General features: G+C 37.5%; 1 protein-coding gene across 2 annotated transcripts in view; it reads left to right on the top strand.

Moving 5' to 3' along the window:
* The window catches only part of VDR (vitamin D receptor), an 86,391-nt gene that overhangs the window by 32,076 nt on the left and 27,007 nt on the right, over nucleotides 1-27,308 (top strand). For both annotated transcript variants that reach the window (XM_034412189.3, XM_034412190.3), the window contains exons 3-5: nucleotides 1,563-1,634; nucleotides 6,449-6,599; nucleotides 15,880-16,010. In XM_034412189.3, coding sequence (XP_034268080.2) covers nucleotides 1,571-1,634; nucleotides 6,449-6,599; nucleotides 15,880-16,010 — 346 coding nt within the window. In that variant the 5' untranslated portion in view covers nucleotides 1,563-1,570. The remainder of the gene's footprint in view (nucleotides 1-1,562; nucleotides 1,635-6,448; nucleotides 6,600-15,879; nucleotides 16,011-27,308) is intronic.

Here is a 27,308-nt window from a genome sequence, read left to right as displayed (position 1 = left end):
AACCTTAAATTTAGTTATCTTATACCCAGTGAATCAGCGTGATTCAATGTTTCAAAATGCTAATCTACTCAAGGGCCAAGCTTGGCACTGAATTTAGATATATCTGGTGGTATCTAAGAAGTCACTATTCTTGTGAAACTGGAGGACTACATTCATATTTTATAATTAGCCAGTAATTTGAAATTACCCAGTAACCAAAAGGTTTAACTCCAAAAGTAGGAGACTGTGGTTTTGTGAGAAGTGCTGTGAGTGGGAACTGATGCTGCAAAGTATTTTTTAAAGAAACAGTAATATAACCTTTCACAAATATGCTCAAAGGAGGATTTTTATTTTTCTGTGTATGATATGCTTACAAAGGATTCGTCTAATTCTTGAGAAGAACTCATACTCATCAATATATGTATGGTGTAACAACATAAAGTAGCTGAATTCATCTTCTTTGCTTGTCAAATCTGCCTTCAATGGACTGTATGGATCATGTCTGTATAATAAATGATAGCAACCTCAGAATGGATTAGTGTGCTTAACTACTGTACTGTACAGTATTTGGTTACTGTATTATACTGAACGATAGAATTAAATTCTAAAAGCCACATTGAAAATTAAGAAGAGTTAGTTTATGCATTTTTCAAACAATTACCCACAACTTCAATTAATATAATTTAGAAAAAGGGTAATTGTTCAATTTTTTAAAGTGGCATTTAGAAGTCTGTGTTGTGGAGATTGTACTATGGTACTATTCTATCTGTGGTGGACTAACCAGTTTAACCATCAACAGTTCAAATTCATGAACCTGAACAATTCTTCAGATTCCTAAATGCTAGTTTAAGCATAAATAAGCCTGTTGACAATGAGTTAGCTATGATAAATGAAATCTTTAAGTGCTACCCCTAGAAAACAACTACACTGTGTTTACAATACTGTTTAGAAATATTTGTCAGATAAACCATGAAGAAATTTTGTTCTTTTTACTTTGCCATTTCCCTTCTGTTTAACTGTGTATTTCTTCTAGGAAAGAATAAACCCTCTGTGCTGAAGGCCCCTCATGTATCTAGTTTTTAATATCTTTGGCAATTCTTAAATATTCTTTTGTGGTGCTCAAAAAATACCTGGTAGCACTTTTTTTCTGACTGACAAGTTTTATTAAAAGGCGCACGCTTTGGTAAACTGCAGTTCACTTCATCAGATGACCAAAGTGTGTCTTTTAATACAAATTTTAAGCTAGAAAAGGTGTTACCAGATTCCTCCTGATCTTTGACTGCCGTAGACTAACACAGTTCTCCCCCCTACAGTGACTGGAACTGGCATTATCTCTCACATTTCTGAAGTGATGTTACAGGAAGCCATGCTGAAGTGACACCTTATTTTTTGTGACTGGTGTTTAGGTGTGGTGAATTATTTGCTGAGTGCCACACCTTACTCTTTAAAGTATGTTGCTTACGTCAGTAAGGTTGGAGTTAAAAGATAGACTAAATTCCCAAACTCAAAGCAGGAGGTGAGATTTGAACACTCCCTCGATAATTCTTGGATGTTAACTTTTTAATAATAATTTTGGATTGCAGGTGGATCCATGTCAGAGTTTCAGAGCCCGTGGGAATTATATCAACAGAGTATCCCAGATGATCTGGATGTTGGTAAAGTACCTCACTTTTTTTGCAAAAATGTTCCTGTGAAGTAAAATAAGATACTATTTCTGCCAGAGAGGAAAAAATATTATTTGAAATTATGATGCCATTCTGAAATTATGATGCCAGGCTCTTTGATCCTGTTTGAAAGCCGGGGTTCTTGCATGTGTTTTCTTGGTATTGGAATTTGAGGTTGATGTAGGGCTGATTTTGAATGAAATGTGATTGTCTTTCAGCTGTGGCCAACATTTTTTAAAAGTACAAGGGTGCTAACTTTTAAATTATCTAAGTGAGTAAAAAAAAATAGGACAGCAATTTCCAATCTCTCCTCTGCTATAAGCCCATCAAGCAATTTTAAGATGAACGTCTCTTATTTTGTGATGTCAGTCTTCACTTGCAAAATGAAGACAATGGATGGTTCTCTGCTTTCTTGATCTGTTGTCTTCTTATAATAGCAAAAATGTTTTTATACACACTTCTTTCTATTATAGTATTCTATTATTAGTATTCTATTAATACTAAGGAAGTGTTATTGCTATATATGCTCTATAATGGATATTGTTAGCCATATTTTTCCTCTTGTATTCCATGACATTTATGGTGGAACACAAAGTTTTAATGTTAGAATATGTGTACTGATAGAATGCAACCATGGAAATGGGGGAAATTGAGAGGTTGATGGAGACAAAGATTGTGAAGCCTAGCTTTATTCACAGAAAATGCTTATTGATCATTTCCCTTTGTCTCAGTGAATGCCTTCCTCTGATGTGATAAAGAAGACAGTCTTTCAGCTAAGGAGAAATAATGAACCACAACTATGATGGTTTTTCCTCCACACAAAGGATTGTTTTCAGCAGAGGATTCCTTAGTCTACTCACAATGTAGGATCATGGATTTTCACAAGTCCTAACTTGCCCCAAAGACTTTCCATGAAAACAGAAGGCTGTTCTCTGCAAAATCATTCTGCACGTGGAGAGCAGTGGTAGGGAGGGTGGAGTTAACCTCTTCTCCTTTCGAATAAGAGCCTATATGTTCCTGAAGGTTTCAGCAATAATGCAATGGTTACAGCATATGTAGTTAATGTGGTTGCTTTCAGCTCTCCTGATTTGGAATTCTCTAGTTCCAACAGATCTGTGGTATGCCAGGCTAACAAAGATAATCTGAGCCCTTGAGCTAGAATAATATGTAAAACATGGGTGTCCAGCCTTTTGGCTTGCTGTGGGCCACATTGAATGAAGAAGAATTTTCTTGGGCCACATATAAAATATATAAAATAGTCGATATAAATCACATAAAAATGTTAAAAGTTTACGATGTTGTGGGGCCACATTGCTAGCTGTCCAGGGCTGCATGCTATAAACCTTGCTATGCAGAGCAAGAAGAGCCTAATGCTGGGAAAGATTGAGGGCAAAAGAAGAAGGGGACGACAGAGAACTAGGTGGCTGGATGGAGTCACTGAAGCAGTAGGCGTAAGCTTAAATGGACTCCAGAGGATGGTAGAGGACAGGAAGGCCTGGAGGAACGTTGTCCATGGGGTCGCAATGGGTCGAACACAACTTTGCAACTGACAACAACAAAATATAGAGCAATGTTGAGTAGTGATTCTAGCATTGCACTAATGCCTAGTGTATTGAAACCATGAGCATTGGGTGGGCTGATATCATCTGAAACGATTAATTGTATTAAATTAATAATTTTTCCCAATGTTGTAGAGAATCAGTTATTCTTAATTTGATTAATAGTCTTCCATGGTTGTGTTCAAGTTCTTTACATACATGTTGAAACACCTGTCCCCTCATTCTTTGTGTATATTCTTTTCATAGATATTATTCACTGCTCTATAGATACAGTTTCAATGTTAAGAAAAATTCAATCAAGCCTGAATTACTAAAAATATTAAATATTAACAGCATCTTACGACACATCTGGGGAAGGTAGCTGAGAGGGTGATTGCACAGCAGCTTCAGAGGACCTTGAATGAACCTGAGTTTGGTCAGAAATGGCATTGGTCATGCTTTTAGATGTCCTCTGGTGAGAGCGGGATGGGGGTTGTGCACCCCTTCTTGCCTGAGTTGACTTCTCTGCAGCTTTCCAGATTAGTATCCAGATGGTATCTTTCCAGATTAGTTCAGGGGATTGAGGATGGGCACCACTGTTTTGTGCTAGTTCACCTCTTTTCTCTAAGGTTCATTCCAGTTAATGGTGATTGGGGGGGGGGGAGATTCTGCCCCTGCCCCCTACTGCATGGGGTGCCACAGGTTTCAATGCTCTCTCTGCTCCTATTCAACATGTACATGAGGCCACTGGGTGAGCTCATCCATTGCCATGGGGTAAGGTATTATCAATAGGCTAATAATAGCCAATTATACATCTCTGCCCCTGGCAAATTAAGTGATGCTGTGGACAATTTATCTTAATATCTGAAAGCTGTGAGGATCTAGATGGGAAGCCACAGGCTTCAGCTAACCCTAGCAAAGGTTTCGTCTCTCAGGAAGCTACATTTTGGAGGTCAAGGAAGCAGCCTTCTCTGCCATGGTGCCCACCTTATGGAACATTCCTCTGACCCCAAAGTGAGTCCAGCTCAATCCCTCCTTATTTTCAGGAAATTCCTCAGGACCTGGCTTTGTCATCAGACTTGGAGGTCTCAGGGAACCTGTGAGCTCTTGAGGGGGCTCTGTTTCTGTTCAAATCGTCTGTGTGTTTTTCTGTGTATTTGTGTGTTTGTATTTAACTTATTTAATATGAGTGTGTTTAACATGTTTATTATTTTATACTTTTTTGCTGTTTGCCGCCCAGAGTCTCTTCTTGTGTGATGGATGGCCATATAAATTTGATAACTAAAGAAATAAAGCTAACTCCATCCTAAGTTATAAACTAAGATTTCAGTTGATAATAATGGTTTCCAGAGAGATAACATTGGTGGGAGCTGTTCTGGTACATGAGAAAATATTTCAGACTCTTCAACTTTATAAGTGTTTTATAGCCAGGTCAAAGGACATTTAAGCTTAAATGCTTATCTTTCATTTAGTAAAATAAGAGATTTTAAATAGTGACATTACTCTCTTAAATAATTTTTATCCAATTAATAAACTAATGTTCCAAATGACAGTTCTACTTTTGTGCTGAATATAATAATGTAGTCAGTAGTAAAAGCAAATTTCCAGAGGATTCCCTTCTTGATCTTTCTGTGAGCAAAGCATTATGAGATTTTCATTCATGAAAAGCAACATGACATACATTAATTGCTTGTCTGAATGTCATTTCTGGTATACATGATATTTTAATGGATAATGACAAAGAGTAACAACTCGTAATTGGTTAGTATAAATTTAAAAATGCAGTTAATAGTAATCACTAATGAGAACACTTTCTATTTGGACAGTCAGTGTTTGCCACACTTAAAGGTCAGAGTTTCCAATAAATGAAAAAGAGAAATTTGTGCAGCAATCTCTTTTTATTTTTAAACAAAACTAAATAAGCTTCTATTTCAAATAAATTTGCTACCCTGAAGTGGCAATGAGAAAGTAAGAGAGGGCTAGCAAGAAAAGAATGAGAATAGAGAGTGCCATTTTCCCCAACTCATTTTATATAACTTTGAGTAAAATGGAAAGTAAAACTAAATTCTTCTTCTCTTTGGCCCAAAGTACAGGTAAAAGGGCAAATCTTTTCTTAAAAAAACATCTCTTCCCATCATGTTCTAAAACAAGGAATGCAGGCCATTAAGATCCAAATACATTAAATCGGTTTCTCAGTCTCTTTGAAAAACATATTTTCCACCCATGACCCTCAATACCAGAATTAAGAGAAAATAACATATGAAGGCATAAGGCTGCAAAAATAAGTATGGGCACAGGGAATTTCATCTGCTCTTAACATAGTGAATTGCAAGGTATTAATATATGGATCTGCCCCTAATACTTGTTGTTTGAAGCCAATCGCTTCAATTTCAGACCTTTTTTTAAGCTGAGTTCATCCATACACATGTTATGTACATGTTGCAGAACAGCTTCAAAAAAAAATCTTACATAGAAGCAGACCATAAGAGATTTTCAGTAACTAACCTCTGAATTCTTGCCTCTCAATTTTTATCATTCATTGAGAATATTCTACTTCTAGTGAGAGCATAAAAGAACATAGCATAGAATAACAGAGTTTGAAGGGACCTTGGAGGTCTTCTAGTCCAACCCCCTGTTTGAACAGGAGACCCTATAGCATCATTTGAAGGAATAAACTGTTGGTTACTTGTTTCTGTTATATAATGTATGGTATTAAGATTAATAAGAGAGCATACATGTAGTTTTCCTCCCTGTAAAGTGAGAATTAGAAGATGGTTCCCTTTCCTTGCAATTTTGTTTCCTTTTTAATGTGAACTCTCACAGTATGAAAAAGAAATTATTTTCACTCTTTTTTTTTTTTGAAACACCCCCTTCCCCCAAATTTGGTACAAATAATGGAACTAGACCATGAGATTTTCTCTTGAAAAGGTATGTAGAAATACCCTGGTTCTGCAAATATTTACTTCCTGTAATTCAGCCATTTATATGAAGATGAGCAGACAAAATATAACTTGTTGAAGGATCTGTTTTTAGCACTCTGAAAGTCGAGAATGTGTTTGTCAAGACCTGTACATTTTGAATGAAACATGTTACTATGCTTAGGGAAATATTCATAACCAGACTGATAATGGGATCAGGGAACTTGTTGTTGGCTTTTATATATTCTATATGTGCTCTGACTATATTACTCAGTGTAGTTACTTTGAGTATATTTACTGATAACGTACTATGATGAAGTTGGTAACCTTTATATTTTCTCTATTATAGAAATGGAGCCGATGGCGCCATGTCCGACCTTTACTGATACAGCCACCGACTTTGACAGGAACATTCCCAGGATCTGTGGTGTTTGTGGAGACAAAGCTACTGGTTTTCATTTTAACGCTATGACCTGTGAAGGATGCAAAGGGTTTTTTAGGTATGTGGTTCTTTACTTAAACTAATACATTTTGGTCAATGGTTTATTTTTTATTGGATCAGCAGTTTCTTCTTACCATCAAAAACTGATCAAAAAAAGATTATTTATCTTATTGTTTTTTAAAAATGCAAATACTATCTGAAAAGCATCTTTAAAAGAACCCAACTTACATATTTATATGTAAGGAAGGAAAGGAACATATTAATAGTTTTGCTTCCAACATGGTAGCTAGATTTTAGGTAGTAAACGATTTGATTGGAACCTCAAACTGAACTTACTCTATAATATTTCATGGATATAAAATTCGCTGTCATTAGAACAAATTGGCATGGTGGGAATGTTTGAATCATGATTTGTATTGAACAGAATGGAGAATATAAATTCCATTAGGCATCCATAGAAATATGGAGGAGCAAAACAGGAAGTAGGAATTGGGATCTGTTTGGTATAGGATAAACAGAAGCAGGACTGTTGCAAAAGGTGAAATTGTTTAGAGTTAAATAATTTAAACCACTGTTTCTTCCTTTTGCAGAGTGTGGAAGTACATTCTGTTTTTTAGTGAAATAGATAACTGGCCTCAACAGGTCTAACTGTCATTGGGGATATTTTCATTTAGTTCATATAGGAACTAATATTTTTCTTGTTCATGGGATTGTTTCTATTCCTATACAATTCTTATTTGCTTGCAAATCACTTTGTCAATAAACATAAGTACAGTACCGGAAAGAAGAAATAAGAAAGTGGTTAACTTTCATCACCTAATTTAACTCTGTTTAAGAGGAAATTAGCATTGAATAACAGAGTTGGAAGGGACCTTGGAGGTCTTCTTAGCATTGCATATATACTAGTCAAGAGTGTTTCAAAACATTCATCAGCTTAGCACCTTTCATGCATGAAATGCTTAGTTCTCATAGAGTACTTTTCTATAGTTATGACATTTGAGTTTGTTCTGGGAAGCATTGGATTAAGGTGGATGAGTAATACTATACATCAAAAGCCAAAACATGACTAATGAAGGGAAATCTCCCATGTATTTAAGACGAAAACTGGAAAGTAGGAATAGTATTGATAAGGGATTTATATAAACATTAAGTTGAAATTCTAAAAGTCAATTTTTTCTTAATGTGGATTTTTTTTTTAATTTCAACATTTTTGTAGGAAACCTGTTAACTTTGTAAAATAGAGGATTAGATAAAATGTTCTACGTACCATAGACATCAGAGCCAGATTTCCAGTCAGGCTACAGTGCACTCAGCTAACCAGAACAGCAACATTTTCTTCAATTGCAATTGCTTAAGAGAGTGACTTGTCTGTCAGAGGTGCATTTCCACACAGTGCCCTTGGCTAATCAATCATGCACGGTCTCTCCTAGACATAAAACACATTAGGTTAAGTTTTTCCTCCTGTTAATGACACATTAGCTGAGAGAACAGGTAGATACTTGGGAAGGTAATGAGTACTTCATTCCCTCTTAACATGTTATCAAAATGTAATTGAAATAATTCTTTAAGAGGTATTCTAAAAAATCATAACTAATTATTTGATTAAGGAATAACTTCACGTTTGTAGCTCATTGTTTCCTCAAAGTATGGCAGCTAAGAATCAGTGCCTTTTTCAAATAAAAACTGAAGATGTATCACTAGTAGTGTCTATACCCCAAAAAAGGTGACCAAGAGCCAAGCTTTTGTGTGCTGAATTCTTAAAACTGGGGGGAAACAGCAACTCTGAACAATGACAATTTTCTTTCCACTGCTCAGGAGAACCTTTGTGCAGCTTTACATGTAATTGTTATCTGTCCTAATTTTAAAGATTTAAAAGCTCGTCATGGCAGTTTTACTTGTTTTCCTTATCTTACTATTACTCTACTTTGATCTAGCGGGCAAGGACCAGGCTAGAAAGTGGGAGACCATGAGTTCAAGTCCCTCCTCAGGACAAGGAATGTTGTAATAGGTGTGCCATCTTGAGTTATTTGTGAAAATAATAAAGGTGGAATGCAAACAAACAAATAACTAAAGAGTTCATTTGGACAAATTATCTCTTGATTTCCACTATCACCATTATTCTGCACCCAACTACAGTTCCTTGTTGGTAATCCTGCACATATAATGCTTTTCTTGGATTTTCTGAATTGCCATCTAGGAACTATATGGCAGATGCCCCTGGCAAGCCAAGTATCTGGTCTGTATTCATTTCCCCGCCTGGGAGCTGGCCACATGAAATCTTGGTTTAGGCAGACATTCCTGAAATGGATGATGGGAAATAAATACATCTGACACTCACCATCTATAATAGAATAAATATTGTCCTCAGACTATTAAGTATCTAAGGTAAACATGGCATGATGTGAAAGAGGATGAAAGATACGGAAAATAGATCATTAAAAAACTGAAGACAATGAGTAGAGCAAGTTAAAAACAGCAATCAAAATAATGAATAAGAATAAGAGATGAATTAATGAATTAGGAATAAGAGACGCTAGATTTTATGTAGTCAAACTTCTCTTTTACCTGAGGGCTAGATAAAATATAGAGCTCCATTGAAACAAAATTATTGTGAACATATTGTTATTTTAAAGAATTTTCTGTCTTTCTTCCTATTTAATAGGTAGCATAATTCAAGTTACAGTGTGTTATTATTGGGACTGACATTTTTGTTAGCTGGTGATTTGGGGAAGGGAGACTTGCAAACAATGCAATGTTACGATTTACAACCATTTGTTTAGTGACCATTCAAAGTTGCAACGGTACTGAAAAAAGTGACATATTGCCATTTTTCACACTTAGAACTATTGCAGCATCTCCCCGGTCTTGTGATCAAAATTTGGACACTTGGCAACTGGCACGTATTTATGACATTTGCCATATCCCAGGGTCATGTGATCACCTTGTGTGACTTTCTGACAGTGGGGAAGCCAGATTCACTTACCAACTGTATTACTTACTTAACAACTGCAGTGATTCACTTAACAACTGTGGCGAGAAAAGTGATAAAATGGAGCAAAACTCACTGTCTTGCTTAGCAACAGAAATTTTGGGCTCAATTGTCACAAGCTGAGGACTACCTATATAGCAGCGGTATCAGAAAGACAGGAGAAGTAGTAGTCATATAACTGCTACACTGTCTTGAAACTTTTAGTTCTGGTTCATAAACATGGCAGAGCAATCACAACCAAATTTCTAAAAATATGCACTAAAGGAAAGTACAAATTGCTGTGGCTGAGATAGTAATAGCTGCAAGAACATCAGTGGCATGAATAATGGAAGCCTGAATATATCAGAAACAATAAGTGACCTTGAAGTAAAAGACAATTATCTTGATGGAAACTTGTAAGGCATATTTTGATGGAAACTTGCAATAGGCTGTTTCAAAGCAACAATAATAATACCCTGATACTCAAAGAGGATGTTAAAAACAAGATGCTTGCCAAGGGCCTGACTACCCTCTGGACATTTTCCTCTCCCAAGCATGGGTTTAAAAATGATAGCCAATTACCTTGACCTTCATCCTATTTACGAAGGACTATAAGAAATGCATATCTTAGCAGAGAAGACTAATTACAGCTCAGGCATGTGAATTTTAAACCAGAACTTTGCTCCATAAACATCAGGTCCTTTGTAACAAATCCTTTAGATATCCTGTAAAACTGATGTTGAGGCAGTTGGTGGTTTCTGCTCTATTGGGAAATAGTTAAAATCCTTTTAATCTTTGGACAGGTTTTATTAGATTTCCTCTTTCATTCTGATAATGCTTGGCATCTCTTGTGATTGGCGATAGGGTCAGGGTACTGGGCTAACTTGTTTTTACATCCGATTGGTCTCATATCAAATCCATCACATTTTTTAAAAGAAAATTGACACTGTGGTTGTAGCATTTCTGAGTTTAAAATAAAGTACAAAATCTCCCCCTCATTGCACTCATTCTGCTATGCCAATGAGATGTTTTACTGTGTTCTAAGCATTGGGGTAGCTTGTCATTCTTAGGCAGGGGCCTAAAATGCTGCAGTTCCTCTTTCTCCTCCATCATTCATCAGTAAACATGATTATCTAGATTGTCTCTTTAACTTTTCTTTCCCTGATCCAATGTTCAGCATTCTCTCTTTTAGTAAGGATGGGCCCCTTTCTGGTTTGGCAGAGGAAACATATAAATGACTTAATTTTTTAGGAGTGGATTCTAATGACATAGCTGAATGTTAAACAAAGCAAGAATTTCACTAAATTTTATTTATTTATTTATTTTATTATATTTTTATACCGCCCTTCTCCCGAAGGACTCAGGGCAGTGAACAGCCATAATGAAACAATATACAAGACAAATTTAAAAACCATATTAAAATAATTCAATTTTGGCCGAATTTAAAATTCCTATTCTAAAACCCTTATAAAACATATTAAAACCCATATTTAAAACCCAATTAAAAATATTGTCCCATCAGACCGGCTTGTTGGAATAACAGGGTCTTCAGCACATGACGGAAGGCACGGAGGTTGGGGATCCTTCGTATATCCAGGGACAATTCGTTCCATAGGGCAGGAGCCCCCACAGAGAAGGCTCTCCCCCTGGGAGTTGCCAGTCGACATTATTTGGCCGACAGCACCCTGAGGAGGCCCTCTCTGGGAGCATATCGGTCGGTGGGAGGCAGTCAGTGGCAGCAGGCAGTCCTGTAAAGCAGAGAATATATAAGGGTGAAGTAATGGTGAGGTAAACTTATCTAAGGTCAAGGTGACATTAGACAAGGTGCTTAAGCTAAGGCAATACTAGGAACTATGTGGTTGACTATGTGGTGACTCAGCTATCAGGAAAAAGAGGTGACGATATTCGATAGGTGATATATAAAATTTCATTTATGATTCTATAACTCTTAACAAAACATTAGATCGGGGTGAAATCTAAAATTTGTTACTACTGGTTCTGTGGGCGTGGCTTGGGGGCTAATGTGATTGGGTGGGCGTGGCCAACTTTTTTTTTTAACTTTTAAAGGCATTTTTTCTACAACCTTAAGAGGTTGCAGAAAAAAATGCTTTTAGAAGCCTCTGACGATCAGGCAACTCAGCTCGGATCGCCAGAGGCTTTAAAAGGCATTTTTTCCCCCTACAACATCTTTGGCTGAAGAGGTTGCAGAAAAAAATGCTTTTAGAAGCCTCTGATGATCCCAGCTGAGCCGCGCGATCAACAGAGGGTTTTTTTTACTTTTAAAAGCATTTTTTTGGCTGAAGAGGTTGTAGAAAAATGCTTTTAAAAGTTAAAAAAAAAACAGCCTCTGATGATCGCGCGGCTCAGCTGGGCATCGGTGGGGGGCGCAGGGATTTTTGCTACCGGTTCTCCGAACCACCTGCCGCCATTGCTAGCGGATCGGGTGATCTGGTCCAAACCGGGAGCATTTCACTCCTGCATTAGATGCTACTTGAAGTTAATGATGTAAACCTTAAATATCTTAGATATATACTGCAATAAGAAGACAGTAGTCATTGGAGAAGATCCTGATATTTGGAAAATTGAAGGAAAAGTAGCCAACATGAAACAAGATGGTAGAATACCATCACTAGTGACACAAGTATAAGTGTACAGAAAGTTGGGAAAACAGTTATTGATAGACCAGCCTTGTGAAATAGTTTCTTGGCCAGAAGCAACAGAATTATAATACTAGACAACAAGAGAAATAAGTTTTTAATTCAAGCACTCTGTGCACTTTACAACACTAATTCAAGCACTTTACGACTTTACCAAGTCGTAAAGTGACAGAAATTGAAGTAATACTTATAAATATATGAGAAAGAACAGAGGAAGTATTAGAGGAAGATTCTAATTAAATTATGCTAACAAAAATAGAAAACAACTTAGCGGAGTTGAGTCCACATGGCATTACCAAAGAATGGAGACTTAAATATGCAAAATAATAGGAATATTTTCAATTTCATGTGCTTGCAAAATAACGATTAAGATTACTGAATGGAGATTAAAGCAAAGGAGATGCCAGATACTCAACTTGGTTTTAGAAAAGACCCAGAAGCAAAAGACATTATTATAAACTGGCTCCTGGGGAACAAAGGTGAGAAACAAGGCTGTTTATTCTCTCCCTATTTACTCATCTTTGAATACGAATTGAGAGAGGCTGGAGTGGAAGACAATGGCACGGTTCTAAACATTGGAGGAATAAGTATTAATACGGATAGTCCTCAGACAGTGACCATGTGCGGTTATGATGACGATGATGAAAAAGTAACTTTGCAATTAGTCCTCACATTTACAACCTTTGCAGGCTGTAAAGCAAAGAAAAGCTGAAATAAGATTGTAAAACCAGCTGCAATTTCACTTAGCAACTGCTTTGCTTAATAACAGAGTTGCTGGTCCTAATTGTGGTTGCTAAACAAGGAATACCTGTAACCTGCACTATGCTGATGACACTACTCTTGACAGCTGAAAGTGTGCCATAGACAAGGAATTTGCACAGTAGCAATGTAGGCCTTGGAAAAAGATACTGAGATATTGGAATGCACCAATACCTACAAAGATCAGAATTGCGTTCAGCAGTAACAAAAAACAATTTTTTATAGATTGTTATAAAAAGTAATAGCAATAGCAATAACATTTAGATTTATATACCGCTTCACAGTGCTTTACAGCCCTCTCTAAGCTATTTACAGAGTCAGCCTATTGCCCCCAACAATCTGGCTCCTCATTTTACCCACCTCGGAAGGATGGAAGGAGGGAGTCAACCTTGAGCCTGGTGAGATTTGAACTGCCAAATTGCAGGCAGCCAGCAGGCAGCAGAAGTAGCCTTCAGTACTGCATTCTAACTATTGCACCACCACGGCTCTTAAACGGCATTTATTATTTTATAACCCCTTCTAGCACTAGAAGACAACTAATTCTTCATAGAATATTACACTTGTAGATGTTTATTAGAAGCAAGTAAGAAGTAAACAAGTTGTTCAAGACCATAGAGAGCTCTGGAATTCCAGTTCAGGGGTGTCAAAGAAAAACTACCTTTTTGTGACACAATTTCAAATTAAAATCAGTTCTACAAAAAGTATTACCAATATTTTATATCTATCTGATACCTCTGAGGGTTTTTTTTTGAAACTAATAAGAAAAGAACAAATGGTTATGGCATGCTTTTACGGTTGGGAAAACATGATACTACAGTATAAAGTTGGAAGGTTATCCATTGTTAACAGTGATCTGAAAAACTCACCTCTGTAGCTTAACAAATATTTTGCCAACAGGAGCTACATATTGTGCTCAGAAATTTAGACTGAACATGCTAGCTTATATCCTTAATTGATCATATTTTCCCATTTTTATGTAAAAGGACCTAAACATTAATAATTTATTGTATAACATGGCTATATAGATATATTTAGTTTGTTTAAAATACAAGAGAAGTGGGGTTTTGAGACAAAGAGAGAGAGAAAAATATATTTGTGGTGCATAATGCCAGACAATTATGTTCTCTTCCTATGTAACGGTGGTGAGAATGGCTTCTTTGCCCGTGTGCAACATGTAAATTTGTTGTCATTATGTAGCATAGAGTATAACATTTTTTAAAAAGATAATCTCATAGGACACATTCAGGTTCCATTTCTGCTGTGTACTGAAAAGCATTAGAACTGAATCAGCTTCCTATGCCTATTGCTATTCACAAGTTGAACGGGGTGGCACACAGTTCCATCCTAGCACATTTCACGTTGTCATTTGACCAACACTGAACGTGCCCTCGTAAAGATGAAGAGAAACTTGTTCCAAAAGCAGGTAATGGTTTGAGTGCCCATTCAACTATGCTTTGGAGCCAAAGAGGGAAAAGGAATTCAACAACAGTTGAGGCATAATGATTTCTTAAAAGAGTGAAGGAGAATTTCAGGTTTCCAGGGTTACATGGTGATTCACTGTTGGGACTTAGGAAAAGCTTCTGATTACTCTCTGGTGGTCTTCTGGTTGGTTTTCTGAATTTCTTTGGCCAATAGATCTGTGAGGTCATCTCCAAATGATTTGGTATAACAAGAGTCTAACTAGTCATTTAAATAATGTTAAATGTTAGGCAGCTTCATTCCAAGTGCAAATAACATTTACTTAGTTTTCCAGCTCTTTATAGAACATATTTTCTATGTACTTATTTATTTATTTTAGGAAAGAGACATGTCTGTATCATTCCCTTCCATACTAAATGCTATTTATACTGTCACCAACATTTAGGCTTGTAATATTGCCTCTTCATACACTATGTATTCTGTGTAGATACTTGGCATGTGTGCCTGAAGATGTTGATAGTTTTTTTCTAATCTTCTGAGGTGCCCTTTCAGTTTGTTCAAATTTCCTACACAGGACATAAGACAACAGTGATTTTCAGCAGAAGACGGTACCTGTTTAATTATCTAAACATTTAGATTAAAGCAGCATATTCTATACTGCCATTACATCAAACATTTGCAGATGGTACATGAATAAATAACTTTAAGCACTGGGCTTAGTGAGCATTTATTAATTCACAGATAGCTGACAGAGCAGGCAAGTTTACTGTTAAACTCTGAATGGGTACATTGCCATGATAAGCTTTCAAAAATACATATTGGGTGTGATACAAGTTACATTAACCCACTTCATTCTGCATTAATTGATGACATGTTTGAAATCTAAATGTTGTGACTGATGTTTTCCAACCTTTTTTAAAATTTCTGTTTATGTTTTGTGAACTGATACATCCTCCAATGTACTTAAAGTTGCATTCTGAATCCATTTCATGTGTCTGAGAAAGCAAGTTAATTGACCGAAAGCTTATAAGAAAAAACATATTATCACAAGCAATTTGAGGTGTTTGTATATATTGCCGTCTACCATTGAATTCAAATCTAAATAGTTTTCTACATTTAAAGACGGCTGTTTCAGGCATCCGAACTATGGATAATATGTTCCCATTTATTGTATAGGCTCTTTCTCTTTGACAAAAAACTGCTTTTCTCCATGTAGACCATAAAATATTAAATGATTGTTGGGGAGAAAAAACCACAAAGACAGGCAAATTGTTAGTGTCTTCCAAATATAATAACAGAGCACATTTTAAAAATACCCATATTTCTTAGAAACAGAACTGTAGTTATGTTTGAGCTATCTCTCCTATGCTTGGTGGTAAGCTATGTGTATTGCTTTTTAAGGGACAGCTCATTTTACATGCCAATCTTCCATACCATTTATTTTCAGAGCAGTAACTGTGCAGAAACTATAAATTACGACTTACCCTATCAAGAAGTAAGCCAATTTGATGCATTTTCTGTTTATTTTTTTTCAGGAGGAGCATGAAAAGAAAAGCAATGTTCACATGTCCCTTCAATGGTGACTGTAAAATTACCAAAGATAACCGGAGACACTGCCAAGCTTGCCGGCTGAAGCGTTGCGTTGACATAGGCATGATGAAAGAATGTGAGTAAATGTGCTCCCTTCTCTTCTTTACACAGAAGATTTTGGGCATCTTTCTTGAAAAATATTATGAAAATTCCAGATTGAGGTTTCCAGGCACTTGTTCACTCAATCTGTCTGCCTGTGTCTCTTTCTTTCATTTAATAGGATGCCTCACACTCTCCTGCTAATGTAGGTAAAATATCCCCACCTATTTTCTTTATAGAGACTATTATGCAGTTATCAAAAAATTTGACGAATACCACATAAGCCAAGAGTCAACAATACGGCACCCTGGGAACCATCACACACTTGGCATCATTGGCATACAAAATTATGGCTATTACCTGAAATCTTATAAAATTTGGAGTAATAAATGCCAAACACCATAGGATTTTAGGTGAGAACATCACCAATCTTATAAGCTTGGTGCAATTTCATTATTTTTTTTTCTAACATTGATATCCATACCAGGAACTTCCTGCAGTATTTGTTGAGACTACCAATAGTAGCTGAGACACAGGTTGCATATTCTAGTCCCACAGGGAAATGTGTTTTTGTAGCAGTACTGATTTAAAAGCCACAGGTGCCTGCTTAACTTTTTAGCTTCGTGATTAAGAAAGTTTTAGCTCAGGATGAAAAAAAAAGTTTTATTTAGTTTCATGATTATGATTAGCTGAGGAGAGAAAAAAAAAATCAGTTTTATTCAGATGGAAGGGCTGTAATGAATCAATAGGCAGTTTAGAGTTCTGAAACACTTCTATTCATTTGTAGTACTTTCAGATGCTTTTGAGTGTGATGACACAAGGGCAAGACAATATATTGTTGATCCTATTAGACTGCAGCAGAGAAATGCAGTCTGGAGAAAGGAGGGTTGAGCCCAAAGTAGGCTTCTTGTTCATGAGGTCTACGTAGACTTCCTGGTTTGGCTGACAAAGTCTTCAGGTTATGACTATGGTAAAAATAGTAATGATTTTTAAAAAACCAATTATTGTACTATCAAGGACATTTGCTTTAATTATGACTTTAAAACACAAATATATATATTACCACAAATTTACTTGAAATCAGTTCCTCTCTATCTTGTTTTGTCTCAGCTGCAGCTATAGATTTCTGGAAGGCAGAGAATTATTGCGCTGTAAATGCAGAGCCTTGCTTCCTAAATTTTGAGCATTCTTTTTCAGAAAACTAGGACCACCAGGTCTGGTCAGCAAATACCTGACAGCATCATATTTCTGTGGCAGCATAGAAAAAAAGGCTACCATACAGTAGTTCCATGGAATTCCTGTAGCTCAAGTCTGGTAACCTTGGAAGCAATACCTAGCTTTCCTGAATTTAGAAAGAATTAGACATCAGAAGAAAAATTAGTGATCTGGGGAAATGACCAGTGAAGGGTATGTTACAAAAAGTTGGCAACAAATTATTAATTTTAATAGGTTAATATTCTAGAATATTAACAAGAGGAAGCAGTGGCTTGGATTTCACAGGGCTTGGATCAGATGGCTCTGGAGACTGTGTAGAAGTTTTTGTGGGAGCAAGTACAGGTCTTATGTTGTCTGTAATGTACTTAAGTTAGATCAGTGAAGACTCCATGTGTTTGAGGCCAAACGTACATTAGACCTGGACCTTTTACTGCAAATGGGGAATGTCATGGGAATGCATCTTAATAGAGATACCCAAACTGTTGCCGCTGTATTAGAAGCATTCCACTTTGTAGGATATTCATTTGAGTATATTATTCTTCATCTAGCAGTTAAGGCACCAGGCTAGAAACCAGGAGATTGTGAGTTTTAGTCCTGCCTTAGGCGTGAAAGCTGACTGGGTGACTTTTGGCCAGTCATGCTCTCCCTAGTCCATGACATTAGGTCAATCAATTCTTGTTGAAACCAATGGATCTGAAAAAGGTGGATCCCGCACTTGCAGGAAAATGCTAGGAAGAAAAAAAAAATGAGCTCAAAACTGCCATGTAATATTTTAGCTCTTAAAAACATTTTTTTAAAAAAATTTGATTTATATGCCGCCCTTCTCCGGAGACTCAGGGCGGCTTACAGTGCGTTAAGCAATAGCCTTCATACTTTTGTATATTGATACAAAGTCAGCTTATTGCCCCCACAAACTGGGTCCTCAATTTACCTACCTTAGAAAGATGGAAGGCTGAGTCAACCTTGAGCCTGGCGAGATTCGATCTTACTTTAATTGCAGACAGCTGGTGTTAAATTACAGTGTTCTGTCTTTGAGCTATCCAGGCTCCTATTTGAAGGAGATGTAAGATATTACATACAGTTTGCTATGGTTCTATAATGTTCAAAGGCAGTGTATGGTGTAATATTGGCGTGGAAGCAAAAATGATTTGCCAAGATAAAATACTGTGCACTGGTTTGCACAGCTTTTGCTTTCTGCATTGGCGAAAGCTCCCAGGCATTCTTCAGAAGTAGCCTGACATAAAACACGTTGCGCTGTCACAGGTAGACATAAATTCATGTAGCCTCTTGCCTGGTTTGAGCAAGTGTATTTCCATTTATCTGTTCTTTACCAGCAACCTGGAAATCAAGGGTTATGGAGCAAGTGTAAATTGTAAACCTATTACAGTATTTTAGGGGAAGAATACAATGCTTTCCACACACACTTATCAGAAATAGAAAAATTGAAGAAAATAATCTTCATCTTGTCCATATTATTTGATGCAGCCCTTCATCAAATATAGGTAGCATTCAGGGGTATCTATTGGTTCTTTATTATTAGATTATAATAATAAAAAAAAAGGTTTGAGCACCATTTGTTTACTCATGGCACTTTACTCCAAAACTCTAGATCAGGGCTTCCTATACGGTTTATCATCATGCCTCCCTTTAGTGTAATTTCAATGTATACACCTCTCCTAAAAATACAAACATCAAAATTAACATAAATGAACAATGAAAACAATACAATGAAATTTTGAGAAAGGTGAATTTATTGTGCCAATGTATAAGTAAATGTTCTTCACACCTCCCCTGGACTCTGTCTGTCACATCCTGAAAGAGGTAGATGTCACAGTTTGGGAAACCCCATTCTAGATAATATCTGCCACCATTTTACGTGCATATTAAACAACAAAAGGAAACTAGTACACTGGGACATTCTTGGATAATGCAACAATGAGTACTTTCCTAATATAACAATGATATAAGAAGGAATAAAATTATTGCAATATATTACTGCAAAAGACCTGCCCAACCAGACAGTTCTGAAGAATTCCATAATCAGCAGAAGTTGCTAAAATATCCAAGAGAATTAATATGGCTTTGCTCCATCCAATTTATGGTCTTATACCAAGAATGCTAAAACATTTGAAGTCCCACATTCCACTGAACTTTTGACCGAAATATGTCGAGACAAAAGTATCCTCTGGTTTTTAAGAGTTGCTAAATTTCTGGAATTTGTTACAGAAGGTGGTACTTCCTTCCCCAAGTCCTTCTGTGATTTTTTTGGTTTATGGTTTGCCACAAAGTTCCTTCTTCTCTTACTTGCTTTTTAACAACTACATGAAATGTTGCAGGCAGAATTATCTGAAGAATTGATTTGAAGCATTGCCAAGATGTGGATGTTAGTTGACTCTGCCTCTCACAGACATTATGCATCTGCTTATTTTATTTATTAGACTTTTATGCTGCCTTTGTTACTTTATAAGTAACCCAAGAAAGAGAAACACTCTTTTTTCATTTATTTCTCATCAATGATGTCTTTCCTTCCTTGACATGTAGGCAAAACATTCAGCTTAATCTATCTCTTTGCCTTCATTGAATCTTTCTTCCTTTGAAGAAATGATTGAAACACTTTTCTCCAAGTTCATTACTACTTGATTGCATATATCATAAGATTCAAAAGAAACATATTGTTCATGGTCTTTGATAACAAAACACCTTTTTGGGTTTATACTGATTCATGGGTTTCCCCCTTATGACTAATGCAAAAGAACCTGTTTCCAAGAAATAAATTCATGCCATGAAGTAATCTGCTGACTTTGTGGGTGAGATATGAAAAAAGACATTATGGTTTTTGTTTGAAAAGTGTAGCAACACTCTCAGAAATGCATTTTTTGGTGACCTGTGGTGATTTATAAGCAGATCAATAGCAACAATTGTCATTTATCTGTTTAAAATAATCCATGTTACAGGTAATCCTCGACTTACAACCACTCATTTAGTGACCCTTTGAAGTTACAACTTTGAAAAAGTGACTTATGGTCATTTTTCATACTTAATGGCCATTGCAGCATCCCCATGGTTACATGATCAAAATGTCAGTTGGTTCATATTTATGACGGTCACAGTGCCCTGGGTCAGGTGATTTACCTTTTGCAATCTTCTGATGAGCAAAGTTAATCGGGAAGCCAGATTCACTTAATAACCTTGTTACTAAATTAACAACTGCAGTGATTCATTTAACAACTGTGGCAAGAAAGGTTCCAAAATCGAGCAAAACTCACCTAACAACTGTGTCATTAACAGCAAAAATGTTGGGTTCAATTATGGTTGTAAGTCAAGGACTACCTATATCTCCCATATTTTGCTCTCCCTGTGCTTCATTGTCTGTATGATCAGCCCAGCAAAATCGAGCAGATAAAGTATGGAGGACCATTTACTTGGCAAATTCCATAGACTCATATTTGGGGAAATATGGTACCTCTGTTGAGATGAAAAGCTAGAAAGCAACAGACAGCAATGAAGTTTTCATCTAAAATTCTAAACTGGTTTTTTTTTTCCTACATGCCCACTGGGCAAAACCTGTGCTCCTTCTAGTAGAAGTTGCTCCACTAACAGCATTGAATTTTTCCACTTTATGCATGTTTGTATCTGTGCTAAAAGTGAGTTAAAGTTCAAGTTCCATTGGCATTTCATACATGTTTTAAGGCTACCAGGGCTTAAAAGAACATTGCATTTAAAGGCTATAGGAAATCAATGTAGCTGCACTGGGAAGCATGCGCGTAGACTAAATTCTGTTCAACTGCTCCTTGAATCCAGTATTTTCACTGTGTTAACATTAAATCTGTTTCCACAGAGAAACAGTTGCCTGTTTGAGACACAAAGTTTGTTCCGATTACTTCCAAATCTACAAAGGATGATTATTTTCCTGTAACAGTGTTTCCCCCCCCACTCTTAATTACCTTGTGGTGATCATTAGACAGGCAGCATTTAAATGGAGTTGATGATTTCGTGTTATAGAGATACTTTTGCATAACCAATTAAAGCCCCAAGAGTTTTGAGGACTTTGATTTTTCTGCAATATGAGCAAAGTGCACTTTCAGGGAAAGTGTATCCACTATGAATTAGGGAGGGCCAGTACCAGCATGGAGGCGGATGTTTTCTACAATATGATGGTCATGTATAGTGTAACAGCCAACTTGTAAATGATCCTTTTAGTGAAATAGTTACTTGATAAAAGAAACCTTAACAGACTGTAGCTAAAAATAGCCCTTCCATGCTGACCTCTGGTTAAATGAATGAGAACAGAATGTGCTTCAAGGACCTGTAGGCCAAATTACTAAAAAGGTTGTGATCTGTACAGGACTTCTACAGCACTAGCTGTTTTTCTTTTTCCTGGAAACAAGTATTGTGATTCATAAAAAAATAAAAAATAGAATGGCCTTGCCACCTTTCCATCATTTGGATGATTCTGTAGCTTTTGAGATGCTATTGCCAACTGCTCTGTTTGTAGTACAAATAGTGCTCTACCTGTGACCATAATGAACCCTGCCCATTGCAATAGCATGTCCTAATGGCCGTTAAGCCTTGCTTTACAATCTCCATCCCCTGCTCTCCTAGATGCAGTCATTAAGTGGAGCACGAGTGCCTCAGATGGGAAAGAACCTGGGAGTCATAGCGAAGACCCGGGCCTGCCTGTCCTGGGTCTCCTAAAGCCTCACCCATCCCCAGAGACACACCATGCTCCATTTTCCACACCTCAGAGTCCCTACAACCTTGGGCTTTCTTCTCTCTCCCCCCCCCCCACCCCCAAATCAGGTCCCTGCAGGGCTTGGGCTTCCTCCACACCCCCTTTATTACATACTGATCTTTTGAAGATCTCTAGAGTTCTGGACCTCACGTTGGGGAAGTAAGGCAAGCCACATCATCCCTCACTGTTCCTGGGCTGTGGGAGCCACCTTATTTCAGCATGGCCACAAAGAATTGTGGTCACTTGGAAAATGGCAGCTGTTTCTGGGATTGTGCTTTGTTGCCAAGCAACAAAGCGGCTGGCTAAAGTTCCCTAACCCAAGCTCCAGAGATCTTCTAAAGGTAAGTGACCGCAGGCTGCCACAACCAATTGTAAATGCAAGCCAGTTGTCCATTGACTGAATGGTGACCAAGGGAGGCATTAGACCCCCTTCCCACTGCTAGCCTCAGAAGTTACTCCTAAAAATTGGAGGCTCTTCTGAAGAAGAACCAATCATGTCATAACATAATACAAGTGAAATAGAAAGGTGACAAAATAGCAACAAATGTACATTCTGCAGAGCATCTGAGACTTCGTTTTTATTTTTGTTGCAATAATTCTTGCGATAACCCTTACCTTCTTATCATACATACAGTACGTGCACAGCTTTGCATGACTGGAAACTCAATTTTTCTGAAGGTAGCTTGTATAAATTATTGTAGAACATTCAGTATGGTGATAACTATATGACTGTGACAAATCACATTCCCATGGCTGTTACTGATTACTGGACTTATCTGATTTAAATCAAGACTACTGTAGCTTCACAAAATAGATCTAGCTCTTGACTGTTTCTGAGAAAGTGCAATAAGCATCTGAACATAAATATAAAATATAAATGTAAAATATAAAAATGAATATAAAATAAAATAATTTGTATTTTCATTTAGAGCTCAGTGTGGCATATGGAGTACTTTCTTCCAGGGGTGGATTCTACTTAACTTTACTACTGGTTCACAACAGGATTGCGCTCGCTCGCTCACTCGCTCCACTTTGCATGCGCAGATTGCTACTGATGACGTCAGGGTCAGTGGGCGGAGCCTCCCACCGGTTTTACTACCAGTTCTATAGAACCGGTCCAAACCGGAGGCAACCCACCACTGCTTTCTTCCCCCCCCAACAACTACCCTGCAGAGAGAGTTGGGCTGCAAGAGAGTAACAGTCCACCCAGGGAGCTTCTGTAGTAGAAGGTAAATTAGAAACTGGGTCTCCCCAGTGCCAGTCCAGCACTTGAACTACTACAACTCACCACTTCTTGCTTAATTCCATAATTCTACTGGCTTTCAAGCTTATTTTATTAACCTCTTAAACTATTCACCAAGAGATGAAACAGTTATGTTTTTTAGGATTCTGATATCTATCTTAGAGCTGATTTAGTGTAGTGGTTAAAGCAGCAGGATGCAAACAAGAAGACTATGAATTCTAGTTTTGGGCCAGTCTCTCACTCTTTGCCCTAGAAAGCAGTCAAGGGCAAACCACTTCTGAAAATCTTGCTTTAAAAAACGGCAGGGACTAGTTCAGGCAGTCACCAAAAATTAAAAACTCTCTTGAAGGCTACAAAAACCAAAAAACCCTCTCATTGCAACATATTTCTTCAAATGTGACCAAAGGCAGTTTCCATTAAAGCTTCTGTACAGTTAAAAATAAGGTCTAAGTGTATTGTTTTGTTCTGTGCATGTTTCATGATGGGAAGAGCTATTCCATTTTTTTCATATACCAGAAGGTCCCACTAAAAGCAGGGAGTTTAACAAGCAGGGGGTTTAACTCTGTGGTGCCACTAGTGCTATGAAGTTTAAAAAGTTGGGCCTCTGCCACCCTGTCCACTGTTAAGCCAAAAAAGCCACTTCATTCACCAAGTAGAGTCTTGTATTATATAAGAGTGAAATCACATTCAAGTTATTACTTCTGCCCCCTGGAATGAGGGGGAGTTGACCAGAGCTGCTTCTGATCTATTCAGCACATTTGTGAGAATTACCAAAGGAGTCCCAGGAATGGAGGATGTAGGAGGCCCATGCCCTGTGTCCCCTGCTCTGCTCCAGGGGTGGGTTCTAATTTTTTTTTTACTACTGGTTCTGTGGGTGTGGCTTATTTTGTGGGCGTGTCTTGATGGTCACGTGACAATTCTTTAGGATTTAGCAGAGGTACTGATCTACCAGGCTTTTAACTGCTTGCAGAGCTGTACCGGTCTACTCATTTATTTTTGCAGGCACCGGTCTACTCATTTGTTTTTGGAGGCACCGGTCTACTCATTTGTTTTTGGAGGCATTGGTCTACCCATTTATTTTTGCAGGCACCGGTCTACTCATTTGTTTTAGAAGGCACTGGTCTACCACCACACTGCCTTTTAACGCTGATCAGCTGTAGGGCGGCCCTTTGAAGCTCCGCGGCAAGAGTTTAAACAGTTTTTTTCCTTCTAACCAATCAGCTGGGACTTGGGAGGCAGCAATAGATTGGGGGTGGGGCCAAATAAAAGGTAAGAATAATGCGGGGGCAGGGGGGCAGAACCGGTTCAGTGACATCATATCATCACTGCTACCAGCTCGGCGGAACCGGGAGGAACCCACCACTGCTCTGCTCAGTGAGCAAGCCATCCTTTTGTGGGGAGAGGTGGGGAGGGGACAAGCTGGCCATACTTCTTAGCCAAGCTGCCCAAGTGCCATTCCTTCAGCTGGTGGATCGCTCACTGTTGCTTTGCTAGAAAGGGAAACACTGCAGATTCCTCCACTTTGCTGGCACCTTGTGCAGTGTCCTACTTTAACAACTGTATGCTACATCCCTGGGATTACCATTTGTGGGACTCTGCACACTTGTAAGATTCAGCCGCCACCCAGACCCGAGTCACTTCCCAGCACTTAGCATTTAGATCTGGAGAAAGGGAAAATGAAAAATATGAAGCTTTGCCTTGATTCTCCATCACTGTAGTGATTGGTGAATGTTTTCTCACAGTTTTGGAGTTGGGTGGCAGCACAGCCAGTGTGTTAAACCAATAGTTTTGTTTAACATGCCCTGGAGGTATTTAATCGGGACAGTATCGCTCAGCAGTGAGTAGGAGCAGAGACAGTGTGGGATTTGTAATGGGGACAATACATTCACACCACTGTGGTGTTTCTGCTGACTCAAGAACGAGTGAGGAGTCTTTCACTCAGCAGTGGGGAAAGGCCTTAGACAGGATATTACAATAAGAGAGGAGGCATCTAAAAAAAAACAACCAATAGTTTCACGGGACTTTAGAGTAGATTAAGAATAAGTACTGTACAGTAATGTCTCCTTTGATTTCAACTTCTTGGTCAGAACATATTATAAAGTTATAACTTTGCTGAATTGAAATACTTCACTATAAGAATATATAGATAGTCCTTGACTTACAACCACAATTAAACCCAAGGTTTCTGTTGCTAAACAAGACAGTTGTTAAGCATGTTTTCATGGCCTTTCATGGCCTTTCTTGCCACAGTTGTTAAGTGAATCCTTGAGTTGTTAAATAATACAGTTGTCAAATGAATTTGACTTCCTCATTGACTTTTCTTTTCAGAAGGTCACAAAAGGTGATCACATGATCCTGGGATAGTGCAACTGTCATAAGTACATGCCAGTTTCCAAGCATCCGAATTTTGATCATGTGACTGTGAGAATGCTGCAGTAGTCATAGGTGTAAAAAAAAGGCAATAAGTCACTTTTTCAAAGTTGTAACTTCAAATGGTCACTAAACAAATGGTTGTAAGTCGAGGACTACTTGTTAATACATACATTCAGTATTTAGTGATGTATACAAAGTATTTTCTCAAAACTGAAGGTATCCTTTATTTGAGAATGGATAAATATAGCATAAATAATGTAATCAGAATGGTGGTTTTTTCCAGACTAATCTGTGCTTATTTTTGTTGTACAAATGTAGAGATGTTTATGTTGCAAAGTTCTGATATCTCCCAATCTACTCCAAGCTGTTCAGTTTCTTATCTTTTACGCTCTTTTAAACACATGATAAATGGACAGAAACTGCAGGCAAACAACAAATTATGGTGGCAGGCAAGAAAAGAATAGTCTGAAGGCCATTTGAAAGATTTATTTTTCTGCAGTGTCATCCAAAATATTGGTAAAGTTTCCAGTTACTCTCAGCAAGATTTACTACCCCTGTAACTTCTACTTATTGCAATATGATCTAATGAAGGTCTCATGTCATGCACCAGAATCCTTGTACATTTAGATTGTGATTAATCCATAAGGGGGCAGGAAATTATTGTAGAGATTTAAGAAAGCATCATACAATGAGCACCAGGAGAATCACTTTAGCCACAGGATGCAAGATTAGATGAGAGAGAAAGAATGGGCCACCTGCTTGCTTCCTATAACTACTGAGCCCCTTTCTATAACCCTAGAAATCATGCTGTTCAAAATCAGTGGCAAGCCACTGAGAAATAGGTGCAGTTTGACATAAACAATTGATTTGATCATTTGCTTATTTTTAGCAAACCATATTGTACCATGGATTCCTGCTCTTGGCTCTTTGTGGCTGATGAATGGGAACAAAAAATTCTTGCATGGTGTTCTGATAGTGGCCTTATCACAGATACATCTTTAGACATGGGAAATTGTTAGAAAATGCCCATGAGTCCAAATGCTTGTTGCCTTATAAAGCAAGAGAAACTAGTGCCCTTACTGCATTGGAAAAACTGCACAGAGCTTCTGAATTTTGGCTGCTCTTCTCCCCCTCCCTCCTCCAGGTTTCTTATCTCTTGCTGTAAATTCCCTAAAAATGCTACTGATTCCAGTAAAATATTTTAGTGGGCCTCTTATTTTGGCAGGAAGTAGAAAAATATATCCCTTTGCACTATTTTTCTTAAAAGAAGCCCACTGTTCTCTTCCTTTCAACTTTGCAACCTACATAAGGTTTACATCAAGCTGCTGGCAATGTTCTGAATTGGAAAGCCACCAGATTCTGCTTAAATGATGGTGAAATCATTCTTAAATGAAATCTTGTAAGAACCTTCCCGCAAAAATTGCAACATCAAGAAGCACTTTCTTGGCAAATAATTATTTGCATTTGTGGAGGATGCCTGGCCAAAACAGACTTGGAACAATGGAACATGCACATTTTAAAATATGAGGAGAATCTGTTTATATTAATAGTATCATCTGGGAAGGGGAAAGCATTAATCATTTATAAGAATCCCAGATACAGATGAAGTATTTAATCCTTTCCTCTTTCTATTCAAGAAAATCCTTCACCAGAAGTTAGTACAGTATTCATATCAAGAAGTCCTCACTGAGCACAGGGCTAAATTTCTCTTCCGCTTTTGCTGTAAGCAAAACCCTGATCAGTTCCTTCATATTATCAAATATCAGTGTTAA

This window comes from Pantherophis guttatus, chromosome 2, assembly GCF_059756535.1.
Source record: "Pantherophis guttatus breed Tessera chromosome 2, ASM5975653v1, whole genome shotgun sequence".
Lineage (NCBI taxonomy): Eukaryota > Metazoa > Chordata > Lepidosauria > Squamata > Colubridae > Pantherophis > Pantherophis guttatus.
The sequence above is the reverse complement of the archived record's forward strand: the minus strand, read 5'-3'. Positions and strand labels throughout refer to the sequence as shown.